General features: G+C 44.0%; 1 protein-coding gene across 1 annotated transcript in view; it reads right to left on the bottom strand.

Moving 5' to 3' along the window:
* Nucleotides 1-495, bottom strand: part of LOC145401266 (fatty-acid amide hydrolase 2-like) — a 28,674-nt gene extending 28,179 nt beyond the window's left edge. Inside the window, exon 1 of the mRNA XM_080273596.1 lies at nt 367-495. Within this exon, the coding sequence (XP_080129722.1) occupies nt 367-495 (129 nt within the window). The remainder of the gene's footprint in view (nt 1-366) is intronic.
* Between the last annotated feature and the right edge of the window lie 22,132 nt (nt 496-22,627).

Below are 22,627 nucleotides of genomic sequence, written 5' to 3'. Positions count from 1 at the left end.
CGATGATAACCATAGAAACCAATGGACTCCTGCTGGTCTGGTGAGCTAAAGCGTTCCGACCGGATAGGGCCCGTCAGGGTTTTAATGTGAAGGGTGGTTCGGGTTTATTGCTCACATATTTCGACCCAGAGGCGAACGTGGCTGGTAAGTCCTTACCAGAAATGGTAACCTAGCCTTGGGCCCCTACGCTACTAATGGGAAAAAAGGATTGGATGATAGACACAGACATACTGTAAATTTTAGTGCGAAAAAGTACTTCGATGATTTTAAAAAATAATAATAATGGAACAGGTGCCCAATCTGAGACAAATAATCAGTATTAAGTGCTGAGTGCAAATCTGTTAACATCACTTGTTCATCTCGTACCTTTTCTAGCGGGGCTTCAAAGGTGGTGCTGAGGTAGTGTGTAGCGGCGGTGAGGGCGCGGCGCAGGGCAGGGTCCAGTGGTGAGTACAGGGGCGTGTCCAGACCCTCACACCACCTCAAAAAAGGCATCAGTATATTCACCTTTCACTCAAAATTTTATGCACACACACACACACACACACAGTAAATTATAGGCAATCATATCATCACATGTGAGCAATCAGGCAATCAGGCAGCCACAAAAAAAAAAAAAAAAAAAAAATCCTGAGGTGGCAACTTGATCATAATCCATATATATTTCATCACACACAGCTGGATCAGTGTGCAAACTCCATATATAATTATCCATCATAAGTTTCTTGTAATTATACCGCATCGAAACTATAAGGTCTGCAAACCGGTAGGGATTAAGGGCCAGATTCCCTCCCCTTCAGCTGACTATCCATGGCATTCATTACTAAGGCTGAAAGGAATATGTAAAAGAGTCAGATACTTTTACTTGTAGTTCTTTGTATCTCATCCTTCTATAACTGGTAATGCATTGATTTCTTTCATACTGTAACAAATTACAACAGAACGAACACTGTAATGAGGGGGGGGGGATATCACAATACTCATTATTTGAGCAATGTTGTTTGTTTGAAGTTTTGATTTTCCAAGATTTCTTCTAGTTCACTGTTCACAAACATTCGCAAGAAAACTTTCAGCATGATCAAGAAATTTCAATGACAGCTCTTCCTCGACTGAATTTGCACTTACAGACACTGAGGTACACCCGTAAGCACTAATTTTTCCTCCCCCCCCCCCTTGTAGCCGGAGTCACGGCCAGTGAGCTATCAGGCGATCGAACACCGCACATACACCCCCTCTCGCCCCGGCCCCAAGTGTAAGCGTTCTTGGATAGAGGTGGAACGGCCAAAGCTGGTGATGGTACAATGTGTCATGATTGTTTTAATCGACAATCAGAACAGTAGGGGCAAGTATATAAACGATAAACAACCGTAGGCCTACGTCTCTCCGAACACAAGGCTCAACTTGCAGTGCCTATATCACTTAGCTGATTACAACAAGATGAAGCAGCTGGCAGGTATACCGAAGTATTGTATGTTATTGATTTGTTGGTGTTTACCACAGAGGTGTATGATAATATTAATATGATCGATACGTGGCGGATCATTTCATCAATATCTTTTTTTATGCTAGTTAACAATAGATGGGAGTGGGGGACGACAGGGTATAAGAGGCGTTTGGTGGAGAACGAGACAGGAACCCAGAGAGAAAGGAGGTGGAGGTGGGAGCGAGAATGGATGAAAAAAAGACATCATATCTTTCAACAGATGCTTTTAACTATAATATACTTATCTGTAACATTATAAATATAGGGCATAAGTATATAGACAATAACACAGTACATTGTACGTCTTCTTTCATTTTTGTGCCTTTCTCATATGTTGTGGATAACAGCACAGTATTACACATTATACGCCTTTATATACTTATCCCTACTGGTTCTGACTGTCTATAGAAACAATCATGACAAACTGTAACATCACCAGCTTTGGCCGTTCCACATCTATCCAACAACGCATACACTGGGGTCGGGGAGGGGCGGAGAATGTGGGGTGTTCGATCGCCTGGTCACTCACTGGCCGCGCCTCCGTCTGCTTGGGGGGGGGGAATTAGTGCTTTCGGGTGTACGTAAAAAAATACTGTTAAATATACAGTACAGCTTCAGACACCTCATTTTCAACCTCCAGCACGTTATTATACATGTATGATCAGAGGATAACCAAAACTTCATCCTTTAGAGTGATGTTATTGGGTTACAACAGTCTGTGCTCCAGTGTCTTTATACTTATTTACGGGCAAGTGAGTGCAGCAAGTGAAGCGATGTTTACTCAACGTTCAGCTGAGAAATGAGTGGCCAGACACGACCCAGCTCAGCCCGATCGCGATGGTCTTCAGAGGCTAATAAATTTTCTACTATGTGATATAGAGAAAAGATTCTTTCAACAAGCAGTAGATACGTTCAGTATATTTTGTTTTTACTTATATATTTAGTCATGAGGCAATAAACTTGGAATCCCAGCATTCCAACGAAATGTGCCAGGGCTTCAGTTGTCATGGTGTCATAAAAAGACTGTATAAACTTGTAGAGAAGTTATAGATATATTTGACTTGTGGACGAGCGGTTGTTATACGTGAGTAGTTTGTATGTAGATAATCTTCATTCCCATTTGTCATGCAATGACAGGAGAGGTAAAGAATAGTATGGGACTATTTTTATTTGTCTTGGAAATATTAACAAAGTCTCTCACACACGAGTGAAGTTAAGTAGAGTCCCGCGAGCTACCTCCCTGTCTCTCTCTCTCTCTCTCTCTCTCTCTTCCATGTTCCTAAGCCCTTCTCCCTTGTACCTGCCTGTTCTATGACCTGTCTCCTTCTGCCTCTGCTTCCTAAATTCTGGTGTAGCAGGGGTCGTGTCACGTGTGTTACACTGTGGTTGGAAAGTTCTAGAAGCCTGTGTGTGAGTATGTATGTATGTGTGTGTATGGTCACGAGGTGCTGTCGTGTGCCTATAAAGCATTCCTTGAATTAAGAGTGTGTAAGCATGTTTAGCATTGCTCGATTCTCGCAGAAACAATACCTTCTCATCATCTGACTTCCTGTTTCTATCTGTCTCTCTGTCTATCTGTTCATCTATTTATCTATTATGATTTGTAATTATAATATGGAGTCCTAACAATGGTCCACTATGAAATTGATTTTAAGAAGATTTCTTGTTGTAACACTATGTGTTGTTGCATGAATTCTAACAAAATATCGGATATTAGGCTCAAGATTTTAAATGAACGTTTTTTCTATGCTGAGGGGGTGAAATAAAGATTATTATTACTAAGAGCAGCAGTGTTTGGAATATATGTGTGTCCCCTATATTCTTTTGGCATCAATTTCTTTATATTTTACTTGAAAATGTAATTTTGCCATAAATTATGATAAAATATTCAGTCCCTTACCTCTCAGTCTTACCCCTACCGTGGTTGAATGCGGACGTTTATGTGCTCTCTACCCCCAGACATTGGGGTGGCCTTCTGGATTATCCTTCCTCCCCATTGTGTAGTGTTAGTATCATTAATACCCGGCAAGATCAGGGTTACAGGTAAGGGAAAATCAATGCAAAATTCAAGCATGGTGCCATCCCCCCTTGTGCCACAACACAAACTGCTACTGCAACCAGTGCTGGCCCCCTTGGCTGCTGTGCACCATCTCACACACTCCCCCCAAACTTCAGCCCTGGCTGTTGGTCATCCTGTTTGCATCCAACAAACCTATTACTGGAACAATTAAATGCATCAAGCTCGATGGTACTCGTGGTGATGATGATGATAGTGCCTCATGTTTCCCAACAATGGAGCATATTGAACTTGTGGTCACTAACCTCAGCACCCCGCCGCCGAATGTCAACCAACCAGAACGGCCCTCTGCCATAAATTTATACTCCTCCAGCCCTGATGACTGCCTCTGCTCTCACCACCAGCACCTGTCCTGTGGACCCATATCCTGCTCCCTGCCCGAGGCTCCTTCTGTCATACCACAAGACCAATATGTGCATCTGGCATTCCCCTACACATGCACGCCTGTTGTTTATAATGCCTGGGGCCAACGTACTTCCATCCACTACCTCATCACTCGACATCCAGAAGTTGTTCACTTTATGCCCCCTGCACCTCCTATCATCTACGTCTATATGAATTATCCTGATCTCATCCAGACCCTAACAACTGAGGGCTTTTTGGCATCCAATTTGTACTTCATGATGCACTCCTTCGAACACACAAATTCCCGGAGTGCCTAGTCAAACACCTGGCAGTTGATAGTTCTGTTAATGTCCTACACAACACACTAGGTGTCAAGCGAGCACATTGCCTGTACAACTCTTTGGATGAACCCATCAACTGTGCCATTGTTGTATGGGAGGGAGAGGACTCCCCCTCTCCCGAATTCTGCTATGAGCTACTCCTTCGACCCTGTACCTTTGTAGAAGCCATGCCCTCACAGCCTTTGTGTTATTGCTGTTATGAGTCCAGCCACATCTCAAGGTACTGCTGGTCTGCAGATTTGCAGTGGTATGTGCAGTGCCTTCCATTCAACCACAACCTGCCCTGTCAGGCACTCCGCCACTTTTTCCTCTCCCAGTCTCTGTGCACCTGATCCCCACTCACCTGACTTCCCAGAATTGCCCCCACCCCCTGCACTGCAAGCCCCCCACTGACCCTATGGCTGCTCATCCTTGTCTCCTATGTTCACTGCAGTTCCAGCGTCCCTGGTGCGGGCGTGAGGGCGTAACTGCATGGCACCTGGACTGCCCAAGTCATCACTCGGTCCACCCTGCCCCTGCCCCCACCACCACCCCTGCTCCTATGATCATCAGCCGATACACCCTTCTTCCGCTGGTTCAACACCATGCCCCCTCCTTCCTCCCCCTCAGCCTCTGCCCCTCCCCGTGCCCAACAACAAGTTGTTCACCCCTCCCTCTCTCACACCCTGACCCACCAATCAGACCTTCAGCTGCAACTCTGCAACAACAGTACGATAAACTACGCAGTCTCCTTTTTTATGTACTCTCTTACCTTAATATTCCTTCTCTGCCAACATCACAGCTCCCACAAACCAATTCCAATGTAACAACCACCCCTGCTGGTATCCCTGCTCCTTCCCTCCTTCCCGTCTCACCTCAATCCAGCCTTGTCCCTCCACCTGTGTCCTAGCCTCACCCTTTCATGCAAGACTCCTCTGTTTGTGTTCCCTCACCCTCTTCTTTTCCCCACACATCCTCGTCTCTTTGCCACCCCCTCCTCTCCTCCACACTCCCCCTACCTCCCTCTCTCACAGCAACTGCACATATGGGACCCCCCTCTCTACTAACTCCCCACCCACCCTACTCTACCTTTCCTCCACTTTCCCAACCATGTGTTCCCCATCCCTCTCATGATAATTCTCCATCTCCCCTCTTGTCTTAATGGCTCCCAAACCCAGACAATACAAAATGTTATCTTGGAACAAACAAAGTGTCCATCTCCTCCTGGCTGACCTTCCTCATTATACTTCATCTCCTCACCCTGCTGGTATCCGCCTTCAGGAAGCTTTCCCTTCACTCAAATTGACCAAGACCCCCACCCAGGCTTCGGGGGTAAACTGGTATCATACCCATTCTGGCCAAGGCCTGGTTACATACATTCGTAACTCTGTTCCTCACACTCTTATTGCCAAATCACCATTCTCTTCATGCTCCTCCCTCTTTCACTTATTACACCTCACTGTCAATGATGAATCTTTGTCTATATGTAACGTCTATCTCAGTCCAATGGGGGTGACCCCACCACTTTCCCTACCCACTGCTCCTCACCTATATTTAACCTAGGCAATTTTAATGCATCTCATCCGTCATTTGGCAGTTCCCGTGTTTCTCCTGCTGGTCATCGTCTCCGTCACATTGTCAATAACCATCATCTGCATCCTTCCCCCACTCCTCATCCCACTCATATTGGGGAGAGTTATCTCAATCTCATCCTAGATAGCAAAGTGGTACAACATGCTGTCACTGTTGACACTGTCTCTACTCTTATCTCCGACCACAATGCCATCCTTGCCACATATTCCATTCCCATCCTAAACATTAAACACTGCCATGTCAGGAAAAAGATTTATACCCCTATCCCGCTGCAACCCACTTTCAAGGACATGCTAACCACCTGGTTTGCTAGTCATTCGTTCACCACAATCAACTGGGCTTTACACCTCCCTAATTACCATAGTACAGACCTTTTATAATCATTATGTGCTGCAAGTCAACCACACAAAATCCTCTGCCCACCAGGCTGGGGAGTGGGTACAAGGATCGCCGTCTATGTGGCAGCAAGGAGAACGTGCGGTGAGTGGTGGTCATGCACTGCATTGACTGCATGGCTCACAACCTCCACTCCTATCTCACTGGAGCAAAGTCTTCCTGCAACCTCAAAGACAGAGTTCGCCACGTGTATTGGCGTGACTTTCTCCAGCATATTAATGCACACATTCCTCAATCTAGGAACTGGAGGCTTGTTAACAATTGTTCAGTCACGTGAGTCCCCTTCCCCTCCTTTCCACCACAGTCCTGTGGAATATGTCAACAACCTAGTCGATAAATGGTCCACCCAATCTCAGATGACATCCCTGCCTCCCCCATCAGGGCTTGCCTCTTGGCGCTAGCAGCAACAAGCTAGCACTCATTGTAGAGGCTCATTCCATGCCCTCTCCCCTCGATGATCATCCCATCACCAGTGATGAGTTGTGCCTTGTGCTGTTGCAAGGCACGGCAACTGCCCCAGTTGCTGACGGGATCACCTATGCCACACTACGACTTATTGTTCAGGTTCCTGGCAATCCTTTCCTTACGCTGTTCAACTTGAGCATTTCTGAAGGCAGTCTTCCTGCAGAATGGACCCGTAGCACCATCATCCCCATCCCTAAGCTTAATTTCTCTGATTTCTGTCCCTTTCCCCTAACTTCCTGCACGTGCAAAGTCCTTGAGAAAATTCTTTTTGCAAGGCTCCATGATCTTCTTCAGAACCAGCTCTCTTCCCATCCCTTTGGTTTCCTCCCAGGCCAAAGCATACAAAATTGCCTTGTGGAATTACTCACTCACCACACATCCTCCTCCTGTACAGCCTTCATTGACCTCAAAGCTGCATTTTATGCCACAAACCAGGACGTCATCCTTGACGAACTTGCCCACCTGGTTGTCTCTGGCCACCTGTTCTGCTGGCTGGAAAGCTACATGTCCGAATGCCACTCCTGGGTTCTGTTTTGTGGGGTAGTCAGTGTTTACTGACCCTTCAATCTCTGCACACCTTAGGGTGGGGTATTTAGCCCATTTCTCTTCAGTCTTGTCATAAATAAACTCCTCCATTTTTTTAGGTCCTATCCCTGACTTCCCTCTGATCCTAATCTATGCTGATGATACCTGCATCCTCTCCCTGTCCCCCGTCTCTATTCAATGTCTCCTAGTTAAGTTTGGCCAGGCTACTTCTGATTGTGGGTTGATTATCAACACTGCCAAAACCAAACTGTTTGCCCGATCCCTCACTATTAAGATTGCTTGCACAATCATAACCCTCCTGGTTCTCATCTTGAGGTAGTACAGGATTATACATATCTTGGAATTCCTCTCTCTTCTCTCTTTAACTCCTCCCAGTAAGTCGCCATTATCTGCACCCTCCTCCACTGCAGACTTAAACTTCTTGACACGCTCACTTGTGACTCATATGGGGTTAGCATCCCAATCACTCAATCAATTTACCTGTTGTATATTTGCTCTCTTCTTGATTATCATACTATCCCTCTCTCTCTTGTCCCCCCAGCACAGCTCCTACCACTTGAAATGGCACAAAATCAGGCAGTGTGTCACATTCTCCATTGGTCCAGGTCTGCCAGAGAAGTCAACATTCTCCCAGAACTCAATCTGTGTCCCATTACCGACTGCATTCATACACTTGGAGTCTGCTTTGCCACTTGCTGTCTGACCACATTTCCATCTCTGGCTCCATCCTTTTCCTCCCAACTGGTTGATGTTCTCTCAGATACCACTCACCTCGCCCGGATCCAGCACACTCACGTGCCAGGCCTGGCATCCTTGCTAAAAAGAATTCATCCAGCACTCAACTGTCCTCTCCAGCTTGCTGGTTGAGATCCCACCAGTATCTTTGCTGATCTTGTCACTCCCATCCCTACTGACCTTTTGTCTCCTACCTGTAGCACCAGTCGAGCAGGGCAGTACTCCCGAGGTGGATGGAAAGCTGATGACAGGGAGTGCTGGAGCTCCCGTTTCATCAGCCCTCAGGACTAGTTCCTGACCATCCCCCTTTGCTGAACTTTTTCAGTGTCTCAGTTACACAGAGAGTAGGCCAGCATGCTCTCCAGTACAAATTTCTCTAACTATCTACACCAAACTACATGCACAGTACACACTACACTTCCTATTCAAAATTTACCAAAATGGCGTCGTCTTATCAAGCCTCGGAGTCCCCAGGGGGGGACCATAAATGCCCCCACCATCTGCCAGTCTCCGGTGACGACTCAAGGTGCCTGGAACCACGGTCTGACTCTCTTCTTCTTCATTTCTGCAACATTCGTGGCCTTTCCTCTAACTTTCGCTCTGTTGAGCACCACCTCTCCTCCTCTAAACCTCACCTTCTTTTTCTAACGGAGACTCAGCTGTCTGAGGCAACTGACAGCAAACCCTTTTCTGTATCCTCCCTACTTTCTCTATACTCATTTCAAAGGCAAAGGTGGCTGTTGTATATATATACGCAACGACTTATCTTGCTCTCGTGTTCCTGAACTTGATTCTTCTGAATTCTCCAAACTCTGGCTTTGGCTTTCCTGTCATTCTCTGACTAAATATATCTGTGCTGTTTACTTATCCCCTAATTCTAATGACTATCAAAAATTCTTCGACTATCTTACTTCTACGATGGAACACATTCTATCCATTTCTCCTTTCTCTGAAATCTCCATTCTTGGAGATTTCAATGTTCACCACCACCTTTGGCTCTCCTCTCCTTTCACGGATCCACCTGGTGAACAAGCCTACATCTTTTCTATCCTTAATGACCTAGAGCAGCTTGTACAGCACCCTACCCGTATCCCTGACCGCCTTGGAGAGAGCTCCAACATGCTTGACCTCTTCCTCACAACTAATCCTTCTGCTTACTCTGTTAATCTTTTCTCTCCGTTGGGCTCCTCCGATCACAACCTTATTACCTTAACCTGTTCTACCACTCCGGTACGGCCTGTGGACCCTCCAGTGAAACGTCGTCTGTGGCATTTTGGAGCCGCGGACTGGGAGGCCCTCAGGCAGTACTTCTTTGATTTTCCCTGGAATGATTATTGCTTCCATGGCCGTGAGCCATCTGAGTGTGCCTTGCGCATTACAGAGGTTATTCTCTCGGGCATGGAAGCATACATTCCTTTCTCATATCCTTTGACTAATGCAAGAAAGCCTTGGTTTAATCACGCTTGTTCTAATGCTGTCCGCAACAAGGAGAGGGCCTACAAAAGGTACCGGAGCCAACCCACCCCTGAATCACACCATCTTTACGTTTCTGCCCGGAATCGTGCTAAGTCTGTTCTTCGCTCTACTAAAAATAATTTCATCCATACTAAATGCTCTCAACTCTCCGACTCGAATTCTTCCCGCTCCTTCAGGCATCTTGTCAAAAATCCTTCTAACAACTTTACCTCATCATCCTTCCCTCCTCTTTTCTACTCTGATGATTCTGTAGCTACTTCTTCTACTGATAAAGCAGATCTCTTCGCACAGACTTTCTCCTCCAATTCTACCTTAGACGATTCCGGTGCTGTTCCTCCATCACTTCCCCCCTCTGACTTCCTCATGGCTGACATTAAAATTTCCTCAGTTGATTTATTTTCTGCCATCACTGGCCTCAGTACTAACAAGGCATATGGGCCTGATGGGGTCCCTCCTGTTGTTTTCAAGAACTGTGCTTCTTTGCTTACACCCTGCCTAGGTAAACTCTTTCGCCTTTGTCTGTCAACTTGTACCTTTCCTTCTTGCTGGAAGTTTGCTCTCATTCAGCCAGTCCCAAAGAAGGGTGACCACTCCCAACCCTCCAACTATCGTCCAATTGCTTTAACGTCCTGTATTTCAAAAGTTTTCGAGTCAATTCTTAATAGAAAAATTTTAAGGCATCTTTCCTATCACAACCTTCTTTCCGATCGTCAGTATGGGTTCCGTCAGGGACGCTCCACTGGCGATCTTCTCACCTACCTTTCAGACTCCTGGTCATCCTCCTTTCAGGACTTTGGCGAAAGCTTTGCCATTGCACTTGACATCTCAAAGGCTTTCGATCGAGTCTGGCATAAATCTTTAATTTCCAAACTGCCCTCCTATGGTTTCTATCCTTCTATCTGTGCCTTCATCGCTAGCTTCCTTTCTGGTCGTTCTATAGCCGCTGTTGTAGACGGCCATCGTTCTTCTCCTAGATCTATCAACAGTGGTGTTCCTCAGGGCTCTGTCCTATCACCAACTCTCTTCCTTTTATTCATCAATGATCTTCTAAGCTGTACATCTAACCCTATCCACTCATACGCTGACGACTCCACCCTTCACCTTTCCATTCGGTTCCCGCAACACCCATCTCAACAGTTACTTCAACAAGCAAGGGATGAGGCTGTGGCACACCTAATGTCTGATTTGGCTCGTATCTCTGACTGGGGTAAAAATAATATGGTTGTCTTTAATGCATCTAAGACTCAGTTCTTACACCTATCAACCCGACAAAATCTTCCACAGGTATACCCACTAATGTTTAATAATATTCAGCTTAATCCTGCATCATCCTTGAACATGCTTGGGGTTTCATTTACTCAGGACTTATCTTGGAAATATCATATTACATCTCTTGTAAAATCTGCTTCCAAGAGATTGGGTGTGCTAAGCCGACTCCGCACTTTCTTCACCCCTGCACAATTGTTGACTCTATACAGGGGTTTTATCCGCCCCTGTGTGGAGTACAACTCTCATGTGTGGGGAGGCTCCCCACATACAGCTCTTCTCAATAGGGTGGAGGCAAAGGCTTTTCGTCTCATTAACTCTCCTCCTCTTACTGACTCCCTTCAACCTCTGTCTCTTCGCCGCACTGTTGCATCTTTATCTCTTTTCTATCGCTACTTTAATGGTCACTGCTCCTCTGAACTCTCTGCTTGCATTCCTCCACCTCTATGACGGGTGCGTAGCACCCAAACTCTCATCCTTTTTCTGTCCAACTCTCTAATGCAAGAGTTAACCGTTACTCCCAGTCTTTCATTTATGCAACAGGTCAGTTCTGGAACTGTCTCCCTCTGTCTGTATTTCCTGCTGCCTATGATCTCCAGTCTTTCAAACGCAGTGTGTCCAGACATCTCAAAATGATCGGATCTTGAATTTGGCTCTATATTGTATTTTGTTTTTCTCTTGGAGGGAACTGTTACTGCGGGCTCATGGCCTTTGGTTCCTTCTTCCTCGCATAAAAAAAAAAAAAAAAAAAAACCTGGACATGTACAACTCCTGCTGTGTACGACACGCCTTCTGCCACTGCTTCTGACCGTTTACAAGTCTCTTCACAGCCCTCCATCACTGAAACCACTAACCCCATAGCCCGCACATACCCTTCCCATCCCATCCACATCTGCCCTGATGGTTCTGTCCTCGCTAAAGGCCGGGAGGGAGCAACTTGCATTGCCTTTACTAACTCTGCTTACCCCATCTTCTCCGCTTCCCACCACCTTCCCAACTGGGCCAGTAGTATGCAGTGTTAACTATTTGCTATACGCTCTGCCCTCTCAACATCTACCAGGTCTCATCTTGAGCGATTCCCAAGATGCCCTTGCCCTAATTCACAGCCTCCCCCCTCGAGTCCCCTCCCCTCTCCTCGCCTTCCTTTATTCCCCCCTCCATTACTCACATGCTCTTGGTATCATGGTTTCCTTCATTTGGATCCCAGCCCATCCTGGTCACATCTGCCACGACCAGGCACATTGTCTGACCCAAGCTGCCTGTAACTTACCCCTAGCTGCCATCCGCCTCTCAGTGTCCAAAACGATTGTCCAGAGAGTCCTTCTCAAGGAGTCCAGGGAGGACCTTGCCCTACATACTGATGCTGAACGTCCCACTAGTGTCACCATCCAGCAGTATGACAACTACTGTGGCATGAGACACACCTATGGCAAACACCCCACCCTCACCTGCTCCTGTGGTGTGGCCGTCGCCCACATTCGCCTAGTGTATCACTCCTCAGGGGAAGTCACTGGACAACCAGCCGCCAACAGGCCATGTAAATTCTGTCATAATCCCATGGATGAAGCATGATCCCATCACATCGTTAACAGTCAAGTTATTGCCTCCTTCAGACCCTCCGAATTATTGTTTTCTGCTTTGTGTACCTAATTCATCGCAAATCTTGATGTACTCGAAGACATCCTCACCCTTCATCCTGAATTCCATTCATTGTAATGACCTGGCACTAGGGCAATGATGGAACATTTGAGTATACATCATCATCATCATCAGCCGTTTGAGTATCCACTGCAGGACCGGCCTATCCCGACCGAAGTCGGGACGATACAGCCAATGTATCTCAACCAAGTGGCTTAGGCTGTCTGGTAGAGATTGTATGTAGGGTGAGAAGTGCTTGTAAGTGTAATTGTAGTGTTGGAGTGGCTTTGGATGTGTGTGTAGTCTGTGAACCAAGTGTAATCAGCCCACACAAGCCGACTGGGTACGAGCATACTTTTACAGTAAGCGACACTGGTTCAACCACAGCACCCCTCATGTCCGCCAATGCAGTACGTGGCCGGGTGAACACTCCCAAAGTTTATTACCCTGGCGGGGTGCGAACCCTGGCTCACCCGTGTACGAAACGCACACTCTACCACTGTACCACGGAGGCTTCATGAGTATATATATATATATTTCCCAGAGTGTTGGGGCTTGTAATGAATGGTAAATAAAGAACCTAAAAAAAAAAAAAAATACCACTCAGTCGCGCTCCCTCTCTCTGCCCGCGAATTAACATACATGCCCCAGATTATTTCACACACAGCCCAGTCAGACTGAGCCTTGGCATCACAGAAGACTTTTCTATCATTTCTTCCTTCCTGTGATTAATATTTTGTTTATTATGAGTGAGCAAGCACAGCGAATGAAGTGATGTTTACTCAGATATGTCCAGCAGAGGAATGAGCAGCCCAATACGACCTGGCCCGGCACAGCAGCAATGGTTTTCAGAGGCTCATAATTTTTCTAGCATATGAGATAGAGATGAAATTCTTTCAATGCTCGAGAAGCAATGTTTACGTCCAGATGAAAAATGATGAGACCGACACGACCCAGCCCATTCCGACTGCAATGGTTTTCAGAGGCTAATAGTTTGTCTGCTATGTGAGATAGAGAGGAGATTCTTTCGGCAGGTAGTAAATACATTCAATAAATTTTATTTTGGGCTATATGTTTACTCATGAGACCAAAGGAACCCCTTGGAATGCCATGTTTCCAAGGGAATGTACCAAGGGCTCCAATTGACTGCTCCACTATGAAACTGAATTAAGAAAAAATTTCTTGTTGTAACACTGTTTTGTTGCATGAGTTCTAACAATTAAATATCGGATATTACGCTCATAACATTACATGAACGCTTTTTTGAATGGTTAGGGGGTGAAATCAGCAAGGCCACTCTCCCCATTTCAGGGTTTTCTCATTCAATAGATAGCCAAGCGTTTACCGGCACAGCTGTTTGACATGGCTAGTCAGGGGCAGAGAACTGAACATTGTGCATGTGATTAATGCTGCGATTCCTCGCTATATTCACATCCAGAGAGAAAATGTGAGAGAGGGCGAAAACATGCGACGTGAGAAAGCATATATTTTAGCTCAGTTATTTTTCTGTTATGCTTCAAATTCCTATCCACAAATATTAAAAGTTTACACCAAGGTGAAGTTATTATTATGACTCTCACTCGTCCCGTGCTCACAAAGCACACTTTACTGGTTTTTAGAGCTTACAGTCCCAGATTTCACTACACCCTATCATGACAAGCAGTGAGGCAGTGAGCAATGCCATTCGAAACCCAATTAGCCTATGCAATCTTAGGAGCCAAACATTCTTTTCAGAATATTGTTTAGAAAATTCATAATTATCCAATTAAAAATTGAAGCGTTATTCAATACACTTCCATTTTGCTATACATCATGCAAGAGACAAGAAAACACTCACCAGAACTTTAAGTCCCTGAAGGTCCGTGTGTTGTACCTTTTGCTTGCGAGATCCTTGGCTTTCGCGTGAGGGGCTACATCACTTGGAGCGCCAGGGTAAGAGATCACGGGCGCAACGACACATTGGACCCACCACCAGGATGCCGATGCTGTCATCATTTCAGGGCATCAGGGAATAAGCCTGCACCCTCCAATGACACCCATCCTGCCCACAAACACGTCAATATTAAACACACCCACACCCTTATACAGGCCACTTCATCCCACCCACAAATATGCACTTATTAACACACCAACATCCTCTGATGACATCCACCCTGCCCATAAACACAGTTACTATTAATTGATATTGTCCAAAAATCTTTGGCAGCTACATTGGTTGAGAGCAGACATATTAGAAGACTTATGCGTCTGCACCTCAGCAGAGGCTACACAGTCCCTCTCTGCATCAATGGAAGTTTTTTACTCACCAGAAGAAGGTTTGTGGCCGAAGGTGCCGCAGCAGAAGGAAGGAATTCTGACAGCGCCACCCACATCAGCGCCAATGGACAGAGGTAAAGTTCCGCAGCTACTTCTAACAAGGCAGCCATGGTCATGTGAACCTCATTGTTACAATCTCTCACTGAGTTCTTTCCCACTTGCAGATTGTATTGTGAACACTATTGTCTGTTGTTTTCATGACCATTTTACACATTGACTACAGAAAAAGAAGAAAAAACTGGTAAATATAGTTTCAGATAATAATAATAATAATAATAATAATAATAGTAATCATAATGATAATAATAATAATACATATTAATAATAAGTTACAATAATAATAATAATAATAACAATAATAATAATAATAACAATAATAACAGTAACAACAACAACAACAAAACAACAACAATAATAATAATAATAATAATAATAATAATAACAACAACCATCATCATCATCATCATCAAAATGAAAAAGCAAATATGATAGTTGGAATTACGGGAAAATGTTCAGAATATGACTAAAAGATCAACTGTAAATAACAATATACGTTACTGGAGGAAACCTTTTTAAAGAGAATGGGGCTAATGTGATGACTATATCCAGCTAACTCAAACAATTCAGAAAGTCTTTACATAACTGAGGTAATATGAATTGGTTTTGCAGGAACAGAATGTAAAATACGTCAACGGGATTTAAGGAGTTAACACCACCATGGGTAACAATAAACTTGCTTGCCTAATGTATATTTCATGATATAATGTAGGCTACGTGTACTGTCTACAAAAGAAAATTAATAAACGCATGATGCCCAAGTATGAATAACAGAATGAAGAAGAAGTACACCAGTACCTCGCCACTCGGAGGATCCCCTGGTGTCCTGGATGACGTCGTAGGGGTTATTTGGTGCGACCATACATACGTCTGCAGAAATGTCTCGCACCACATTTCCCAGCTCAGGCACATTGCTCACACCCAGTGGGATGTAGCTCCTGAGGGAGACAAAACACCAGGAATTGAGTACACTATTTTTCAGCTTAGCCAAGAAGTGCACCATGACATCAGCTTGAAAAGTCAGAGGAAAAAACTCAAATTTCAAGCGACTTTCCTGCAGTTGTGAACAAAAACCTGAACAAAATTGGTATTATGGTGGTGGAACCTTATGGAAATAGTTTTTAATCTTTAAGAGCAAATATTTCAAGGTCAAGATTAACCGGAGTATTACCATGTCAAGTACAGAATTTGCCATAAAATCGAGTTCCAAAAGAGCTGGATGACTAGTTTTAGTGTTAAAAAAGATCATTGTAATCATAATATGGCCAAGTGACACGTTCCGTTCATGAAATCCAAAAGTCTTCACTTGGTAACATACATGATGTCTATAAGGTCGGCCACATTAACGCCAGCTCTACTTACATTTTGTTGGGTGTAACGCTCAAATCAATTGTGTGATGATGTCTCATGAACCAAATCAGAAGACAATGGTGATTATACCGCTGATGATGACCAGAACAGAACTCTTGAGTACTGAGAAGGGCCATAATACAAATGTTGTTGTTATTTTTGCTAAAGCACTGATTTGGCAGAGGAGATGAACGCACGATATAATGACAATGATTTTCTTCGACCTCGGATTTTGCTAAGCAAATTATTTATGTCCACCCTGAGTATAGAATAAGCAGTAACGCCTTAACACTCGCAACCAACTGGGACTTGTTGCAAAATCAGTAACCTCAGAACCTGCAGCTGGTTTTCAAAACAACAGGATTATGTCACACTGTCTCCTCTCAGAAATAAACCTTTCACAGCGGTTGTGTGTGTGTGTGTGTGTGTGTGTGTGTGTGTGTGCAGTATTCTTCTTACTTTTATTGGATCCGGTTAGTAGAGGTCATTCCAACTGGACGGGTTAGATGCAGCCCTCTTTCATAAGTTTTTTCTACTAGATGTCCTCCACGCTAGTCTTGTGGAAGTTGTTTGGTAGCAGCAAGAATGAAAAATAAACCCCCATCACAGAGCTGATGAGGCTGACAATGAAAGCAGAGTGATTACTTACTTTATGAAGATGTGCTTTTCAGGATCAATTATTCTCGTTTGGCTGATGATATCCAAACACCGCCTCCTCGGTGATTTCTTTTTCTTTTTCTTTTTTTCTGTAACCCATTTGCCCAACTTTAGTCATTATACTTGGATAGCTCGTTCACTCAGATCCAGTAGTCCTCGTCCGACATACTCTCAGATTCACCACTTCGGCACTAATAGTCTACCTGCCATTCATACCGAATATATACTGGGCTGTCTCGTTCCAAAACTGGGGGTGATGGTATTAACGACAGTGTTTTTATGACATGGGTGGAGCCTTGTGGAAAATTTTTACTCAGGAATCTAGTTTTTTATGGCGAATATGCAAAATTAATTTTAAGCGAAAAGGTCTAAAAGATATTAACTGGGGACCGAAGTGTTACAAACTCTGGTAGAGTCAGGAGAGAAGAGGAGCCATAATCCCCGTCATCTTATCATTCATGTAGCGATTTACATTTTGCATTCCAACCCTCATCATTATCTCCCGTGATATTCACATAATTTTTCTAAACCGTACACACAGATTACATACACTGCGTACAAGAAAATATTAATTATTCGAGATAGAAATAATGATAAAGAAGAGGTAATGGTCGTGTTTTCATGGCCTGTTGAGTCCCGAAACATCTCCAGATTATCCTATCCATCCCGGCATTTAATATTTTCGGATAAAGATAGACATTTAGGAGCCGGGGAGGTAAATTAAACATTATAAACGAAAAATAACATAAGCGGCAACTCCTAAAATGCCTGTTTCCTCTAGTAACTGCAAAAATAAACAAAATCGGAAATCACCTGGCTCTAAAGGGCTTAGGCTACTGTCAAAAATACTGGCCTAAATCTGTTAAGCCAAAGAGAAAATAAACCAAAGGTAAGTGAGGCCTTACCTGCCATTCTAAGCCTGGCCACCACCACAGCGTCCTGCTCAGCCTTGATGCCCCGCCTGCTGACAATTCCACCGGTGTGGTTCATGTCTGCCGTGCAACACATGATATATATATATATATATATATATATATATATATATATATATATATATATATTGTTACGGAACAGAGAAAGATAATGTACACTCTAAGTGAGAATACTAAAAATCACTACTGTCCCGTAAAGTTCCAGGTTCAAAAAAAAGAGTTAGGTAAAATTACAAGTTAAAGTTTAATGCTCAAACTAACAACAAAACATTCAAGACTCATAAGAATAATGCAATGGCAAAAAACAGGTTAAATATATGATTAACTGCAATAGCCTCTATTAACACGAAATTAGCAAGAGTAAATTTATCTAAGTCAGCCCTGATAAAATGAAAATATCAGATAATACTCAGTGAATGCAAGATATATTATTACAGATACAAAATATTATGAATAATGACTGACATCCAAACTTTACATTAATCACAAAAACCTCACTAGGCCTACAGATTAACACCTTATGCTATACAGTACAAGAACAAAATGTAATAACACTCATACTCAAATTACACAGCAGTTAGATGGCTGGAGACTTCCTGAGCACTCACAATAATAACAACTATACAGGGGAGGACAGAGATGTGAGCAAAATGAGGAGTAGATCTAAGTGGCAATTAATGTAGAGACTGAGCTCATTATATAGGGGCCGGCAGAGCTTGATACAACTTGTAAGAAGGACGCGCAAATGAAGCCATGGGGACAAAGAGTTGACAATCCTCCTCTGAACAACAGAAAGAACGACTTATTTTACTATAAGGGTAGAAGGGGGGAGTGAGGTAGAACACGCTCGTGATCAAACATGCAGCATACTGTACTTTGGAATTACACAAAAGATGATGAAATCATAGGCTATGTAACACCTCCCCACAAAGAAAAAGAAATTTACAAAGGAAATTTCTTATTACTCTAAAACAATCTGTCTAAAGTCTAGATAAGCAATCTGCAATAACATTTTCTTTCCCCTTGACATGTTGTATGTCTAATGAATACTCCTGAAGAAGCAGACTCCATTTTGTCAATCTCTGATTTTTATCTTTAAACTTACTAAGGAATCTCAGTGGGTTATGATCGGTATAAATGACTATGGGGTCAAAAACCAGAACACAAATAAAATGAAAAATGTGCTGTAAACCCAAAATCAAGGCCAAAAGCTCTTTCTCAATAGTTGGAGTAGTTCTTTTTGAGGTGGAGTGAACTTCTTACTGTAATAAGATACAGGATGTTCAATACCCTGATCATCCTCTTGCAGCAAAACGGCCCCAGCTCCTGTATCACTTGCATCAACAGCCATCTTAAAAGGCTTAGCAAAATTTGGAGTAGCGAAAGCACTGGCTGACTTAATAGGATAGCTTTAAGTTTGTTGAAAGAGGATTCACAGATTATCGGTCCAGACAAATTTAACTCCCTTTTTCAGTAGGTCTGTAAGTGGTGATACAAAGAATTGAAAAGTTAAGAACAAATCTGTAATAACCTACCATTCCCAAAAATCTTTGTAGCTCTTTCCTACTTTTAGGTCTGGGAAGATCACTTATAACCTGAACCTTAGCTCCTGGTGGTGCAACGTGTCCATCACCAATTACGTACCCAAAGGTACTGAACTTTAGCTTGACCAAACTCACACTTTGATAAATTAGCTACAAGTTTAGCCTGAACCAAACGCTCAAGAAATTTACTGACATGGCATAGGTCATCTTTCCAGTTGTCATTGAAGATTAATACATCATCAATATAAACAACTACACCCTGCCAAACCCTCTGTTACAACATTCATGAGCTTCTGAAATGTGGCTGGTGCATTCTTCATACCACGTGCCATTACAGAACATGCGAAAAAGTCTTTCCTAGTGTTACAAAACATGAGATCTCCTAGCACGTTCAGTCATAGGTACTTACCAGTATCCCTTTAACAAATCAAACTTACTTATGTACCTAGCCTTTCCGATCTGGTCTATGCAATCTCCCACGCGAGGGAGAGGGTAAGTGTCTGTTTTGGTTTATCTGATTAACACGTCTGTAGTCGATGCAAAGCCGCTGCTGACCCACCTGGCTTAGGGACTAGAGTGACAGGAGAACCCCACTCGCTCTGGACAGGGCTCAATCATCTTGTGGTCCAACAGGTAGCCAAGCTCCTTCTCGATGAGAGGAACTTTCACTGGGTTCACACGGTAAGGAGGCAATTTAATTGGCTTTGCATCTCCAACATCGACATCATGCATCAACACTGTGGATCTTCCTGGAGTAGCATGGAACACTTGCGGGTACTCCTGCAGTAATGCCGAAAACTCCTGCCTTTCCTCGGGAGGTAGATGAGAAAGCTTAGTCTGGAGATCATTCATGATATCAGGATTCTTCCCCAAACTACCACTCAGGCTCATGCTGCATGGGAGAACTTCACTTGCAGACTCGGGTGGAACAGCTACAGTGTAGACTGGGTTATTTTCGTCCCGCCTGTGATATAACTTTAGCATGTTGATGTGACAAAGTTGCTTGTTCTTTTTTTTCTACAATCTGGTGTGCCGATGACATAGTTGACATCACTGAGTTTTCTTCTCCACGAAATAAGGACCACTAAACATGGCTTGAAGAGGTTGCCCATGCACCGGTAGCAAAATCAAAACCTGATCTCCTGGCTGAAAGGTGGCGTAACCTGGACTTTTTATCATACCAAGTCTTCATCTTCTCCTGAGCAGCTCCTAAATTCTCTCTCACCAGCTGTAAAGCAGTGGACAGCCGTTCTTTGAACTTCTCATCACATACTCCAGCAGGTTGACGTCATCTTCCTCCGACAGCCAGCATTCCTTGAGTAGCTTAAGGGGTCCTCTCTACTTCATGGCCAAACAGTAGTTCAAAAAAAGGTGAGAAGACCAGTGATTCAGTTGGAGATTCTCTTGCGGCAAATACAACAAATGGAAGACCTTTTATCCCAGTCTTTCTGATGTTCCAAACAGTATTTCTTGAGCATCGACTTGAGTGTTTGATGATATCTCTCTAACGCTCCTTGAGGTCTGGGGATGGTAAGCTGAAGACGTGATCTGAGTGATGCCCAACTCTTTCAGAGACTGCTTGAAAAACGTTTGACATGAAATTACTTCCCCGGTCTGACTGTACCCTCCTTGGGCAGACCAAACTTTGTGAAGAACCCTAGCATTTTCCTTAACCACGTTCTTTGCTGAGATATTTCTAAGTGGAATGGCTTCAGGATAACGAGTAGCCATATCAATCAGGGGTCAACACATAAGAAAATCCTGAAGAAGTCTTAGGAAGAGGGCCCACAATATCCACCAACACACGGATGAATGTCGCCTCAAAAGGAGGAATGGGAACTACTGTAGAGGTGCAACCTTTTCGGTCTGATTACACTTCCCCATAACTTGACAGGTGTGACAAGACTTACAATACCAGGAAACATCCCTGAAGATACCTGGCCAGTAGAAGTGTTTCAAAATGCGTGCCACAGTCTTCCTCACTCCAAGGTGTCCTGCCAAACTGGAATCATGAGCCACTCTAATGATATCCTGCCTACAAAATGACGAGGGATGACAACTTGATGTACAACCTCCCATTCACAGTCGGTTGATGCTGCTGGGGGTCTCCACTTCTCCTCATAAGTACTCCTGACTTTATATAATAACAAGTAGAAGCACCGGCTGACTCTTCCCTCACTGCAAGCAGAGTTAGCTAGACCTTTCAACTCCAGGGTCACCAACCTGCAACTCAACCAACTCTTGACGAGACAAATTATCAACACTACGGGGTACTGCCTCATCTGATGAGTGGTCCAAATTAGCAAGAAAAGTGTCAGCTAGGATAACATCATCATCATCATTATCCTCTAAGTCACCAGTAACGTTAGACTTAGCCCCTAGTGACAGCACATGCAGGGGAACACATCAGGGACATCACAATCCTGGGTCGCAGCCACTGGCTCACTAGACAACTGAGGAGCTGGACACACTCGACTTCCACCAGTATCATTTCCAAGTAAGAAAGTTACCACCTGACATTGGGAGTGTCTCAACCAACCCAACCATAACGGAACCATTAACAAAACCAGACTCTAAATTCACTCTGCACAGAGGGACAGAGAAGTAATTATTCCCTACACCTTTCCTTAAGATTACAAGTTTCATCAGAGGAATTAACATTAGAGCCTAGAACACTGGTCAGCATAAGGGATTGGCAAGTACCTGTATCACGATATATTTTAACTGATTTCCTGTCATTACTGTCCAGAGAAGACGGAGGGGGTGCAAGGAACAGCGTGGTGGACTGAAGAGGTGAAACAGGCTGTAGCACAAAAGAAGAAAGCATACAATGAATGGGTGAGAAACAGGCGCATGGAAGAAGTTGAGAGGCGGAAGAGAGAGTTAGATGTGGAAAGGAAGAGAGAGGTGAAAAGAAATTAGTAAGAGAGAGTAAGAAGAAAGCGGATGAGGAATTTGGAAGGAACTTGGAGTGTAAAGTGGAGGGACTATAAGAAAATGTTCTGGAGAGAAGTGAAAAGAGTAAGACAGGGTGGAAGTGAAGTTAGGCAGGGGGAGTGAAAGATAAAAATGGTAGATTACTAGTGGAGAAGGGAGAAAAGTGAGCAGACGGAGAGAACACTTTAAGGAATTGTTGAACGTAGAGGATGGAAGTAATGCGAGTATAAGTGGCTGGGGAATGGCTGGGAGAAGGAGGGAGGTGAGAAGACAGAAAGAAATCAGTAGGATAGAAGTTGTGGAAGCAATGAAAGAAAGTTAAATCGGGGACAGCCCCAGGATTTGACAGTGTGTTTGGTGAAATGCTGAAGCATGGGGGAGAGATAGTAGTATAATGGATGTGGAAGATGTGCAGATTGCCCTGGGAGGAAGGTAGAGTCCCGGAGAGGTTTTGGAAGTCAGGTATAATTATTCCCTTGTACAAAGGAAAAGGG

Source organism: Coenobita brevimanus, chromosome 55 (assembly GCF_032717465.1).
Source record: "Coenobita brevimanus isolate Jiangsu-jjx chromosome 55, ASM3271746v2, whole genome shotgun sequence".
NCBI lineage: Eukaryota > Metazoa > Arthropoda > Malacostraca > Decapoda > Coenobitidae > Coenobita > Coenobita brevimanus.
The sequence above is the reverse complement of the archived record's forward strand: the minus strand, read 5'-3'. Positions and strand labels throughout refer to the sequence as shown.